Below are 13,364 nucleotides of genomic sequence, written 5' to 3'. Positions count from 1 at the left end.
CCCTCTAATCCAGGCAGTACCCTACTGAATCCCCTCTGCAGCCTCTCCAAAACCTTGACATTCTTCCTAAAAATGGGATGACGAGAACTACAAAGCCCATTTCCAGAAAAGTTGGGATATTTTCCAAAGTGCAATAAAAACAAAAATTTGTCATATGTTAATTCACATGAATCTTTATTTAACTGACAAAAGTACAAAGAAAAGATTTTCAATAGTTTTACTGACCAACTTAATTGTATTTTGTAAATATACACAAATTTAGAATTTGATGGCTGCAACACACTCAACAAAAGTTGGGACAGAGTTAAAATAAGATTGAAAAGTGCACAGAATATTCAAGTAACACCGGTTTGGAAGACTCCACATTAAGCAGGCTAATTGGTAGCAGGTGAGGTATCATGACTGGGTATAAAAGTAGCGTCAATCAAAGGCTCAGTCTTTGCAAGCAAGGATGGGTTGTGGCTCACTCCTTTGTGCCAAAATTCATGACAGAATTGTTAGTCAGTTCAAAAGGAACATTTCCCAATGCAAGATTGCAGAGAATTTAGGTCTTTCAACATTTACAGTACATAATATTGTGAAAAGATTCAGAGAATTCAGAGACATCTCAGTGCGTAAAGGGCAAGGTTGGAAACCACTGTTGAATGCGCGTGATCTTTGAGCCCTCAGGTGGCACTGCCTAAGAAACCGTCATGCTACTGTGACAATTATAGCCTCCTGGGCTAGGGAGTACTTCGGAAAACCATTGTTACTTAACACAGTCCATCGCTGCATCCAGAAATGCAACTTGAAACTGTATTATGCAAGGAGGAAGCCATACATCAACTCTATGCAGAAACGCTGGTGAGTTCTCTGGGCCCGAGCTCATCTCAGATGGACCAAAAGACTGTGGAACCGTGTGCTGTGGTCAGATGAGTCCACATTTCAGCTAGTTTTCAGAAAAAACAGGCGTCAAGTTCTCCGTGCCAAAGATGAAAACGACCATCCTGATTGTTATCAGCGAAAGGTGTAAAAGCCAGCATCTGTGATGGTATGGGGTGCATCAGCGCCCACGGCATGGGTGAGTTGCACGTATGTGAAGGCACCATTGACTCTGAGGGGTATATTAAGATTTTAGAGAGACATATGTTGCCATCAAGGCGACGTCTCTTCCCGGGATGTCCATGCTTATTTCAGCAGGACAATGCCAGACCACATTCTGCACGGGTTACAACGCGTGGCTTTGTAGACACAGTGCGTGTGCTTATCTGGTCTGCTGCCAGTCCAGATCTATCTCCTATTGAAAATGTATGGCGCATCATGAAGAGGAGAATCAGACAACAGAGACCACGGACTGTTGAGCAGCTGAAGTCTTATATCAAGCAAGAATGGACAAAATTTCCAATTGCAAATCTACTACAATTAGTATCCTCCGTTCCAAAACGATTAAAAAGTGTTATTAAAAGGAAAGGTGATGTAACACAATGGTAAACATGCCTCTGTCTCAACTTTTGTTGAGTGTGTTGCAGCCATCAAATTCTAAATTTGTGTTTATTGACAAAATACAATTAAGTTGGTCAGTAAAACTATTGAAAATCTTTTCTTTATACTTTTGTCAGTTAAATAAAGGTTCACGTGAATTAACATATCACAGATTTTTGTTTTTATTGCATTTTGGAAAATATCCCAACTTTTCTGGAAATGGGGTTTGTAAATGCAACACTTCAGATGCAGCCTAAATGAAGTTTTATAAGCTACATTGTCTGTAAATCACTTTAGGATGCTCTTAGTTTGTAGAAAGAACCATGGAATGCTAGTCTTTCTTAATCATCTGTGAAGTGTACAATTAAAATGGATCTACATAGATGTCCAAGTGCAAACTACACAAGATATTGGAGGAACTCGGAAGGTCAGGTAGCATCTATGCAGGAAAGTAAACAGTCGACTTTTGGGCTAAGACCATTCATTGGGACTGAAAAGGAAGAGGATATTAGCCAGAATAAGAAGGTGGGGGTGAGGGTGAGTACAACCCAGCAGGTAATAGGTGAGATTAGGTGAGGGTCAGTGGGTGGGGAGGGATGAAGAAAGAAAGCGGGAAGTGATAGGCATTAGAGGTCAAGGGCTGAAGAAGGATCTGATAGGAGAGAACAATGGACATGAGAAAAAGGGGTGGAAAGGCATCAGAGGGAGGTGATGGGCAGGTGAGAAGAAGAGGGTAACCAGATTTGGGAATGGAAAAAGAAAAAAGGAGGGAGAGGGCTGAGACTTTTTTGCCTTTCCTTTTCGGCCCTGATGAAGGATCTTAGGCTGAAATGCCAATTACTAATTGCACACCAATACACCTTGACCTGCTACATTCCTCAAGCAATCTGTGTGTGTTGCTCAAGATTTCCAGCATCAGCAGAATCTGTTATGTTTCAGATGTTGAGATGCTCCTGGTCAAAAAGTTCTTGTGACAAATGATTAACTTAGCCATCTCTCCTCAGTCTGTAGCACTTACACTTGTTTTAAGATGTGAAGGTCATTGCATCGTTCAATGTTCCACAGCAGCAGGCAGTTGCTGCTGGCCAGGCACAGCTGCAGCTGGTTCATGGGATTAAAGCACAGGATATCAGCCTTCATCCGCATCACCGACTCACTGCAGAGACGACTGCCGGTTCTCCAGTTCCTCCAGACGGTTGAGAACAATAAAAGATTAACTGAGTATGTCAACAGTACTTGCACCATAGACTCATGGGGTCATAGAACACTGCAGCATAGAAACAGTCCTTTGGCCCATCTATTATGTGTCAAACTATTAATCTGCCTTGTGCCATTGATCCGAACCTGGCCCATGTACCTAATCCATGTACCTATTCAAGTTTCTCTTAAATGTTCAAATAGAACCCACATCCCCCACTTCCCCTGACAGCTCATTCCACACTCTCACTACCCTCTGGGTGAATATGTTGCCCATCATGTTCCCCTTAAACATTTCACCTTTCACTTTTAACCCATGACCTCTAGTTCTAGTCTCATCCAACCTCAGTGGAAAATGCCTGCTTGCATTTACCCTGCTGATACTCTTATAATTTTGTATATGTCTATCAAATCTCTCTTTATTCTCCTGCAGTCTAGGAAATAAAATCAAAATGTATTCACCCTTTCAAAATTCAAAATAAATTTATTATCAAAGTGCATATATGTCACTATATGCAACCCTGATATTCGTTTTCTTGCAGGCATACACAGTAAATCTGAGAAACACAATGAAAGACCACACCCAACAGATGGATAAACAGCCCATTTGCAAAAAGGCAACAAACAGTGCAAATACAATGCTAATAATAAATAAGCAATAAATATTGAGAACATGAGATGAAGAGTCCTTGAAAGCAACTCTCTCTAACCCAGCTCCTCAAGTCCTAGCAACATCCTTGTAAATTTGTACTGCACTCTTTCAATCTTATTGATTTCTTTCCGATACATAGGTGACCAGATCTGCACATAATTCTCCAAATTAGGCCTCACCAATGTCTTATACAACTTCAACATAACATCCTAACTCCTGTACTCAATACTTCACTTATGAAGGCTAATGTGGCAAAAGTTCTCTTTATGACCCTATCTGCCTTTGACGAACTACGGATCTGTATTCCCAGATTCCTCTGTTCTCCAGCACTCCTTAGTGCCCTACTGCTCATCAGTCTTCTTTTTAGAGATGAAGCAGAGTGACAGGCCCTTCCGGTCCAATGAGCCTGCGCCGCCCAATTACACCCATGTGACCAATTAACCTACAACCTCTTTTGGATGTGGAAACCAGAGCATCTGGAGGAAACCCACCCAGTCATGAGAAGAACATACAAACTCCTTACAGACAGTGGTGAGAATTGAATTGCTGTCATTGTAATAACTGCTACTAACATGCTACCATGCCACCCTCAGTTCTTTCAGCACAAACCAAACTGATGGAGGTGCTGTCACTTCAGTTTTAAACTTTAGACCCTGCACCTTGCACAGCCAATTCATTCCATGGAGCTCGTCTTTGAGCCTCTGATGTTGGAAATGAAAATTCAAACCCGAAACAAATGTATTAGGGGGCAAAGGGTACTCAGATCCTTGAGTCTTCTTTGCCAATCAATGAAAAATCTTCTATATTGTCTTAATCTTAAAGAGATTGTTCTTTATTTTTAAACAATGATCCTAACCTCTGGATTCTCCTATGAGAATAAACATCCACTCAGTCATGACCCCTCAGGATGATATATGTTTCAATTGTCCCCTCTCACTCTTCTAATTCCAGTGGATGACATTTTTAAGTAAAGTCACAGAGTACTAATGGAACAGTGCACCAGCGGTACAACATGCACACAAAGTAAACAATATCACACTGTATTCTGTTTAGTATGGAATATTATAAATGTGATTAGATCATTTAACAAGATTTCTATCAACAAACTACCACTGATTTACTATGGAATATTTAGCTCTGAAGGAATTATCAATTGATGTTGAAATAATGTTGAAAGATGTTTGGAGTATTGTGTGCATTCTGATCACCTACCTACAGGAAAGATATCAGTAAGTTTGAAGGAGCACAGTGAAAATTTACAAGAATGCTCCCAGGACTTTTGAGGACTTGAATGATAGGGAAAGGTTAAATAGTTAGGAGTTTATTCTCTAGAGCATAGGAAAATAAGGGGGGATTTGATAAAACCTTTCAAAATTAAGGTGGGCTTTAGATAGAGGTATACAAAATTAAGGGGGTGAAACTAGAACTAGAGGTCGTGGGTTAAGGGTGAAAACCGAAATATTTAAGGAGAACCTGACGGGGAACTTCTTCATTCAGAGGGTGGAATGAGTGTGGAATGAGCTACCAGCAGATAAGGTGGATCTGGGTTCAATTTCAACATTGAAATAATTGAAATAAGAGATGTTTGGATAAGTTCATGGATGGGAGAATTATGGAGGGTTATGATCCAGGTACAGGTTGATGGGACTAGGCAGAATAACAGTGATCTAAATGTTTCTGTGCTATAGTGCCCTATGACTGTAAACTTTTATTACAAAGTCTCTGGGCAGAATCAGTATCAGAGAACTACAGAGTAAAGCTTCATCTATATGGTTCTATCACAGAGTTCCTGGGCAGAACCAGCATGGGAAAGATTGAGAAAATTGCCTTCTACACTGACCTATAACACACTTCCAGGTAGGGACATGCTGAAGAGAGCTGGTCTTTGCACATCAATAGTAATGATCGTTCTACAGATGTGTGGTGAGAGCATTCTAACATGCTATATCTTTATGTAGTACGGAAACTGCACTGCCACAGACAGGTTTTACAATGGGTGGTTAAAACTGTCCAGTACATCACCAGTACCAGCCTACCTGCTGTCAAGGACATATATACAGAAAAGTGCCTGAAATTATCCAGCAATATCATGGAAGATCTCACTCACCCTGCTTATGGACTGTTTGCCTCACTCCCCTCAGGGAAGAGCAGCAACTATGCCAGGACCACTTGAGTGAAAGAAAAGTGCCTTCTACACAGCCCATCACATACTTACAGGTAAGGACAGTTTTTCATCACAACACACCCTGGGCAGGTACATCCTACAACTGTGCAAATGTGTAGAATAATAAACAGATCCTTCAACCCATTGGTCATTCCTGGTGATTATACTCAATCCTTCTCCCAGTCCGCAAACATTGCTTCTGATTTCCTTCTCATGTGTGCATTTATCTAGGTTTCCCTTAGATATGTCTATGCTGATTACCTCAATTGCTACCCACTATAGGAGTGATTCCACATATCTGTACCACTATAAAGCAGAAGTACTTATCCATAAAAACCTACCAGATGGTTAAAAGGAAGTCAGGGATTGAGGAGAAACTGGCAAAGTAGGAACCCGAATAGCAGAAATCCAGCAGTGTGTACTCAAGCTCTGCTCCATCTGAAAAACACAATCAGTCTGGACTAAACATTACTGACACCAGGAACAGTATATTCCCAAAAAATGCAGGGCCCCTTCACAATAATATCCAACTGCACACGAGAACCAACAAATTCTCCATGGTAGAATAGACAGAGACTCACAAAGGTCTTTCTCAAGGAGTACAATAAGCCAGTAGAGCTGCAGATCCTGGGGACAAGTGGAATCCTTGGATAGATTGGACTCAGGGTGAAGGGGTGGGAGCGGTGCAGAGAGCATTGGGTCAGGTGAGGCATGCGGAAAATCTGAAGGTTATGAGGCCCCTATATGACACTTAGAGTATATTTATTCAACACTCCAAAGCAGGAATAACAATCTCCTTGTCTGTTTGTACCTGGGCTGGCCAAGATAGCCATTCAAATATCTACAAAGATCATCACTGCTTTTTTACATGGTGACATTCGTGCCCAGGTGTCTCAGGAAAGGGTGAACGCAATAACCACTGTGGGGACCTTCTATAGGTGGTGGGCATGAGACATGACGATAGAGGTGTACAAGATGATAAAAGACATTGATAGAATGGACAACTAGCACTTTTTTTCCCAGGGTGGAAATGGCTAATACAAGAGAATGTAATTTTTAAATGATTGGGGAAAAGTATAGGTGGGATGTTAGAGGTAGTATTTTTTGACACAGAGAGTGGTAAGTGCATGGAATGCACTGTGAGGTGTGATGGTAGAGGTAGACCACTAGGGACATTTTAGAGCCACATACATGTATGAAAGGGAAATGAAGGGCTATGTGGGAGGGAAAGATTAGATTGATCTTGAAGTAGTTTAAAAGGTTGGAACAATGAAGGGCTTGGACTGTTCCATGTTCTAGAATAGAATAGACTAGGCATCCATTAGTCTCATGAGACCGTGGATTTGCGTCTTGGAAGGTTTTCCAGGGCGCAGGCCGGGGAGGGTTGTATGGGAAACCGGCAGTTGCCCAAGCTGCAAGCCTTCCCCTCTCCACACCACCGATGTCGTCCAAGGGAAAGACACTAGGACCCAAGCAGCTTGGCACCGGTGTCGTCGCAGAGCAATGTGTGGTTAAGTGCCTTGCTCAAGGACACAAACATGCTGCCTCAGCTGAGGCTCGAACCAGTGACCTTCAGGTTACTAGTCTGATGCCTTATCTACTAGGCCACGCACCAGCACGATGTTCTATGTCCTTGACAAGGAAGAGACCATTTTAATTTGTCATTTTACTTTTAATAATATTATTTCTGAAACAAAAATATTTTTAAAAAGACATAAAAGGAAACACTGAAAAGGATTCAAAGTTCAAGATTATTTTATGTCATTTCCTGTACACAGTGCAAAGGAGAACAAAATAATTGTTACTCAGATCTGATTCAGCAAAAAAAGACAAAGAACACAATAATAATAATAATAATAAATCAATTAATATAAATACATAAGATGGCTTATATACAGAGATTGATTGTATGCCCATAAAGTGACATAGGTACACGAATGTCTGTACATAAGGTGACTGACAGGAAATAATAAAGTAGTGGTAGTTGGGGATGTGGAGGGGTGGATTAGTGGGTGGAGCTTACTGCTTGGGGAAAGTAACTGTTTTTGAGTCTAGTGGCCCTGGTGTGGGTGCTATGTAGCCTCTTTCATGATGGGAGTGTGACAAACAGTCCATGAGCAGAGTAGGTGAGGTCCATCATGATGTTACTGGCCCTTTTCCAGTATCTTTCTGTATATATGTCCTTGATAGTGGGTAGACTGGGGCCAGTGATGTTTTGGGCAGTTTGGACTACCTGCTGCAAAGCCTTCCTGTCCATTACCGTTTCTGTACCAAGGAGTGATGCGGGTCATTAGGATGTTCTCTACTGAGTCTCTGTAGAAGGACATGAGTATGGATGTACCTGTACATAGTCCAGCCTCCTCAGAAAGTAGAAGCACTGGTCAGCTTTCCTGACTGTGTAGGATATGTTCTGGGGCCATGAGATGTGCACTCCCAGGAATTTCAAACTACTTTCAGGTTTCACTGCTGTGCTGTCGATGTTAAGTGAGGGGGAGGGGATAGAAGTTTGTTAGGGAGTCGAACGCCCAGTTGCACAGTGGTGGTGTACTTAGACCAAAGAGAAGGAGTTTATTAACCAAGGTCTGTGGAACAATAGTATTGAATGCTGAACTGAAATCCAGAAACAGCATTCTGGCATAAGTATCCTTGCTTTTTAGGTGTGCCAGGGCCAGCTGCATTACAAATGCCTTGACATCTGCCATAGAGCAGTTCTGCCGGTAAACATATTGGTGGGTATCCAATGTGGCATGAATGGAGTTTTTATATGTGCCCATCTCAGCCATTCAAAGCACTGCATGATGATTGGTATTATGATTGTGGAGATTTGAAGCATGTGAAGACAGCAGCCTAGATGAGTGAAATGTTGAAGATGTCTGTGGAGATGGCAGTGAGGGGATGTGCTCATTCCCTAAGTACCCGGCCTGGAATGTTGTCTGGTTTGGCCACCTTACAGGGATTGAGTCTCTGCAGAATCCTTCTCACGTCTGCTCTTGTTGCAGACAGTGGCTGCTCACCTGGAGGGGGTGGGGGTGGTAGCTTTCATGGCCAGCATTGTGTTGCATGCCCTGAAGCGTGGGTAAAAGCTGTTTAGGGAGGGAGGGAGGGAGGTGTCACTGGTACACCCAATGCATTACATAGTCAGTAACGCCCATGATGCCCTGCCACATATACCAGGGATCATTGTTGGATACGTGTTCATGAATATTTTTGCGGATAGGCAGACTTTGTCCTGTTGATGCCTAAGGTGGCTGCTCTGGCTGCTGTTCTGTCACCAGATTTAAAGGCAGTGTCCTGGGCTTTTAGTAAGGTTTTTAGATTAGATGCTTGTTAAAGACTTTCTCAGAACCCTGTAAAACACTCCTAGACAGGACTAGGTATAGAGTGAATTCCAGGATGGAGAATGCTGAACAACGACAGGGATAAAAACAAAACAGTTTAGCAGAACATAAACACAAAACATTCTACAGATGCTGGAAATCTTCAGCAACACACTCAGAATGCGTAGGAACTCAAGAAGTCAGGCAGCATCTATGAAATGGAATAAGGAGTTGATATTTTTGGCCTAGATCTTTCGTCAGGACTGGAAAGGAAGGGGGGGGGGTAAAGCCTGAATAAGAATAATAAGGTGGGGGGGGGGGTTGGTGGATAGAGTATGAGGGAGAACTGTGAGTGTCCTGTGACAAAACAAGTAAAGAACATTTACTTGTTTTCAATTGCCCTTATTGGAATTGTAATGATAAATGTTAAAAAGCAGCTGATACTGGATACTCATTTGAAGAAATTCCTCTGCAGCCTGCATTGTGAGAATAACTACCACCCATTCTCCAACAGCACACACCAGCGAGGACAGCAGTCTTGATCAGTTCGGGGAAGCTGTACAAGTAGATGGATGGCTTTAACTTCTGCTCTGCAAAGGCTACGATCTCACTGTTGCTGTTGGTAGTGAAGGCCCCGATGCTCCCAGTCTCACACTTCAGCACCGTCTCCTCCTTTGTTTCCACGTTTATGAAAATAATGAAGTTTCCACAGGGGTAGCATATTGTGTTGTTGTTGACAAACAGCACGCACTCTGACGTGTAACCTTTCACCCATCTGAAAAAGATAAACAGTAAAGGTGATTGCAGCTGCCCTGTCTCACTAACTTCCCCTGGTGTCTAATGCTCTGCCCACCCACACCTAAAGCACCCTCAACATGGTTAACAAAATATAACACTGGGTCACATCAAGATAAAAGGCCAAATGCTTGGTCTGAGAGGAAGGTATTAAAAAGTGTCTTAAAGGAGGAGAGACAGAAAGAAGTGGGGACGATTACGGAGCCATCTCCTTGGTGGAACAATCACTTCCCTGGAGGTAAAAGCTCAAGAAGGTTACAGAGGTAGGGAGGGGTATAGAGCTTGGAAGGGTTACAGAGATAAGAAGTATACAAATTGCAGGGGCTACAGATGTAGTAAGGGGTGTAGCTGCTGGAGGATTACAGTGATAGGGAGGGTGTGAGGGTGGAGGTAGGGTGTTACCGAGATAAGAAAGGGTGTAGAAGGTTTCATAAGTAGTGATGGGTAGAGCCCAGAGGGAATTACAAAGATTTTGATGTTTAATTTATCCAACTAGAATCCAGAGATTTATTAATCTAGAGCTAGGAGTTCAAAACCCACTACAGTATCTAGGGAATGTAAAGTCAAGAAATTAAATAAATCTGAACAAAAACACACACAAAATGCTGGTAGAACACAACAGGCTAGGCAGCATCTATGGGGAGAAACGCTGTCGACGTTTCGGGCCAAGACCCTTCGTCAGGACTAACCAAAAGGAAAGATAGTAAGAGATTTGAAAGTAGTGGGGGGAGGGGGAAATGCAAAATGATAGGAAAAGACCGGAGGGGGTGGGATGAAGCTAAGAACTGGAAAGGTAATTGACGAAAGTGATACAGAGCTGGAGAAGGGAAAGGATCAAGGGACGGGAGGCCTCAGGAGAAAGAAAGGAGCGGGGGGGGGAGCACCAGAGGGAGATGGAGAACAGGCAAACAACTAAATATGTCAGGGATGGGGTAAGAAGGGGAGGAGGGGCATTAACGGAAGTTAGAGAAGTCAATCTTCATACCATCAGGTTGGAGGCTACCCAGCCGGTATATAAGGTGTTGTTCCTCCAACCTGAGTTTGGATTCATTTTGACAATAGAGGAGGCCATGGATAGACATAGCAGAGTGGGAATGGGACGTAGAATTAAAATGTGTGGCCACTGGGAGATCCTGCTTTTTCTGGCAGACTGAGCGTAGGTGTTCCGCGAAACGGTCTCCCAGTCTGCTTCGGGTCTCGCCAATATATAAAAGGCCACACCTGGAGCACCCGACGCAGTATACCACACCAGCTGACTCACAGGTGAAGTGTCGCCTCACCTGGAAGGACTGTCTGGGGCCCTGAATGGTGGTGAGGGAGGAAGTGTAAGGGCAGGTGTAGCACTTGTTCCGTTTACAAGGATAAGTGCCAGGAGGGAGATCGGTGGGAAGGGATGGGGGGGGTACAAGTGGACAAGGGAGTCGCGTAGGGAGCGATCCTTGCGAAAAGCAGAAGGTGGGGGGAGGGAAAAATGTGTTTGGTAGTGGGATCCCGTTGGAGGTGGCGGAAGTTACGGAGAAACTTTGCCTGTTCTCCATCTCCCTCTGGTGCTCCCCCCCCCTTTCTTTCTCCTGAGGCCTGTCCCATGATCCTTTCCCTTCTCCAGCTCTGTATCACTTTCGCCAATCACCTTTCCAGCTCTTAGCTTCATCCCACCCCCTCCGGTCTTCTCCTATCATTTTGCATTTCCCCCTCCCCCCACTACTTTCAAATCTCTTACTATCTTTCCTTTCGGTTAGTCCTGATGAAGGGTCTCGGCCCGAAACGTCGACATCGCTTCTTCCTATAGATGCTGCCTAGCCTGCTGTGTTCTACCAGCATTTTGTGTGTGTTGTTGTTTGAATTTCCAGCATCTGCAGATTTCCTCATGTTTGCTAAATAAATCTGAAACTGTTTTCTTAAACTAGCCACTAAAGCCCATCAATAGTGCCATTCAGCAAAGAAAATCCTCCAACCTTCACTCATCTGGTATACGTATAATTCTAGAAACTGCTGAAAATCTCAGAAAATAACCCAAACAGCTGCCTGCTTCAGAGCCCAAATAGGGATCCACAAAGAGGAAAAGAAGATGGTCTGGCACTGTTACAACAAAATGACCTCAGTACATATTAGATGGGATCCTGGCCTGATAAATCATCTCTTGGAACTCGAATCAGTTTGAGTCTAGCTAAGGAGCAGCTAGAGGCAGATCATATTGTTGTGAGTTCTTCATGGGCCTCCCAAAAGTAATGCAAGGCATGGTACAAATGAGAAAATTAAAGGGGCATGTATCAGAAGCAATTATCAAAGAAGATTTTAAAACACATATAAACTGGGCAAGTTGAATTATGAGACAATGTCGAGAAAGAATTTCTCAAGGGGTGTGCTTTGGGGCTGTAACATTTAACTGTCATTCATTCTTTGGGGGCACTCCTCTGTTTTCGTGGATGTTTGCGAAGAAAAAGAATTTCAGGATGTATATTGTAAACATTTCTCTGACATTAAATATATCTATTGGATTGTCTACAAGCTGAATATCTAGATCAGTATCCTGAGTAAGTGTCTGGAGAACAGGTTGTCTTCAGTCTAGGAAAGAGCAACATCAAAGAGCAAATAAATAAGATTTTGTTTTGTACAGGCTCTCTCAGAAAGCATGGCCACAGTATGATGTAATTTTATACAAGTTTTAAAGTAATATAGATCAATTTGAAACCAGGATTTTCATTCTCAACAAACAAACCATTGAAGGTTTGACAGACAAATTGCTGCCTTTCTGGATATTAAAGGATTGAAAGTACTTGAAGACAATGCCAAGAAATGGAGGTAAGATCAGCCATGATCTTGTTAAATTCTGGATGAAGGGCTGAGTTGGGCTACTTCTACAGTTTCCATGTTTCTAAGAGCTAAACTCAAGGTGACAACCACATCCCATGAATGGATGTAACGAAATTCAGCACCACAAGAAGTTGTGAAATATGTCACTGGCTACAGCAATTGGTTAGGATGCAGAAATGACCAATCAGGTGTTGTGTTGGAAGCAGGTTCAACCATAGAGTTCAAGAGATCTGCAAATATTTTGCAGTGTATAAAAAGAAGAGAAAAGGGGCAACACAGCTAACTGGATATTTCTAGATAAGGAGTCAGTACAGAATAATTGTGTTGAGCTACGTGAGCTAGATTTCTCATCTACATCCTCATTTTGCAGAAATTCTTCCTCAGCCCATGCAGACTGTAAACACAAGAAGCTCATGAAGCTGAGGGTCTCACCTGAGCGACAGGACCTCTGGGTTCTCCATCATCTGCTTTCACACTTGACAAGGTTGTTCATAGACTGGCCACAACAGAAGGTGAGGGACGGAGACGGTCCCGAGTGGATGATCACAGCTGCCTCAGCCCGAATCCACCACCACCCTCAGCTTTCTCACTTCCCTCTCAGTTCACAACCCTTACTCTCACCTCACTCTCCGTCCCTTCTCTCTCCCACTCCGTCCTTTCCTCTTTCCCTCACTCTCCTCAAACCCACTCGCTATTATTTCTCTACTCCCTCTTCCCCTTTCACCTGTACTCCGCACTCGTCACCCTCCTCACCCTTCATCCAGACTCCTGCCTCCTTTCCACCCTGTCGCCCTCTCTCTTATTCACATGCCCTCCATCTCCTCTCTTCTGCTTCGCTTCCCCAAACAACAACAGCACCAGCTTCACTCCGAGACCGAGCACCAAGCTGTCGCCAGGAGACAACAATCTTTCATCCGATTGGCCAGTTCTACGAGCATTCCCATCTAACCTTTGTTTTTATTGA

At 43.2% G+C, this 13,364-nt stretch overlaps 1 protein-coding gene across 5 annotated transcripts in view; it reads right to left on the bottom strand.

Moving 5' to 3' along the window:
- cfap43 (cilia and flagella associated protein 43) overlaps positions 1-13,281 on the bottom strand; it is a 113,153-nt gene extending 99,872 nt beyond the window's left edge. For 3 of the 5 annotated variants that reach the window (XM_059947215.1, XM_059947216.1, XM_059947217.1), the window contains exons 1-4: positions 12,833-13,281; positions 9,313-9,566; positions 5,816-5,912; positions 2,480-2,647 (exon numbers count right to left, since the gene is read on the bottom strand). In XM_059947215.1, the coding sequence (XP_059803198.1) occupies positions 2,480-2,647; positions 5,816-5,912; positions 9,313-9,566; positions 12,833-12,864 (551 nt within the window). In that variant the 5' untranslated portion in view covers positions 12,865-13,281. Of the gene's footprint in view, positions 1-2,479; positions 2,648-5,815; positions 5,913-9,312; positions 9,567-12,832 lie in introns of those variants that run through there. The other 2 variants (XM_059947219.1, XM_059947218.1) reach the window with 2 other exon arrangements.
- Between the last annotated feature and the right edge of the window lie 83 nt (positions 13,282-13,364).

Source organism: Hypanus sabinus, chromosome 22, assembly GCF_030144855.1.
Source record: "Hypanus sabinus isolate sHypSab1 chromosome 22, sHypSab1.hap1, whole genome shotgun sequence".
In the NCBI taxonomy this organism is placed as follows: Eukaryota; Metazoa; Chordata; class Chondrichthyes; order Myliobatiformes; family Dasyatidae; genus Hypanus; species Hypanus sabinus.
Note: the sequence above shows the minus strand (reverse complement) of the source record. Positions and strands in the feature narration are given on the sequence as shown.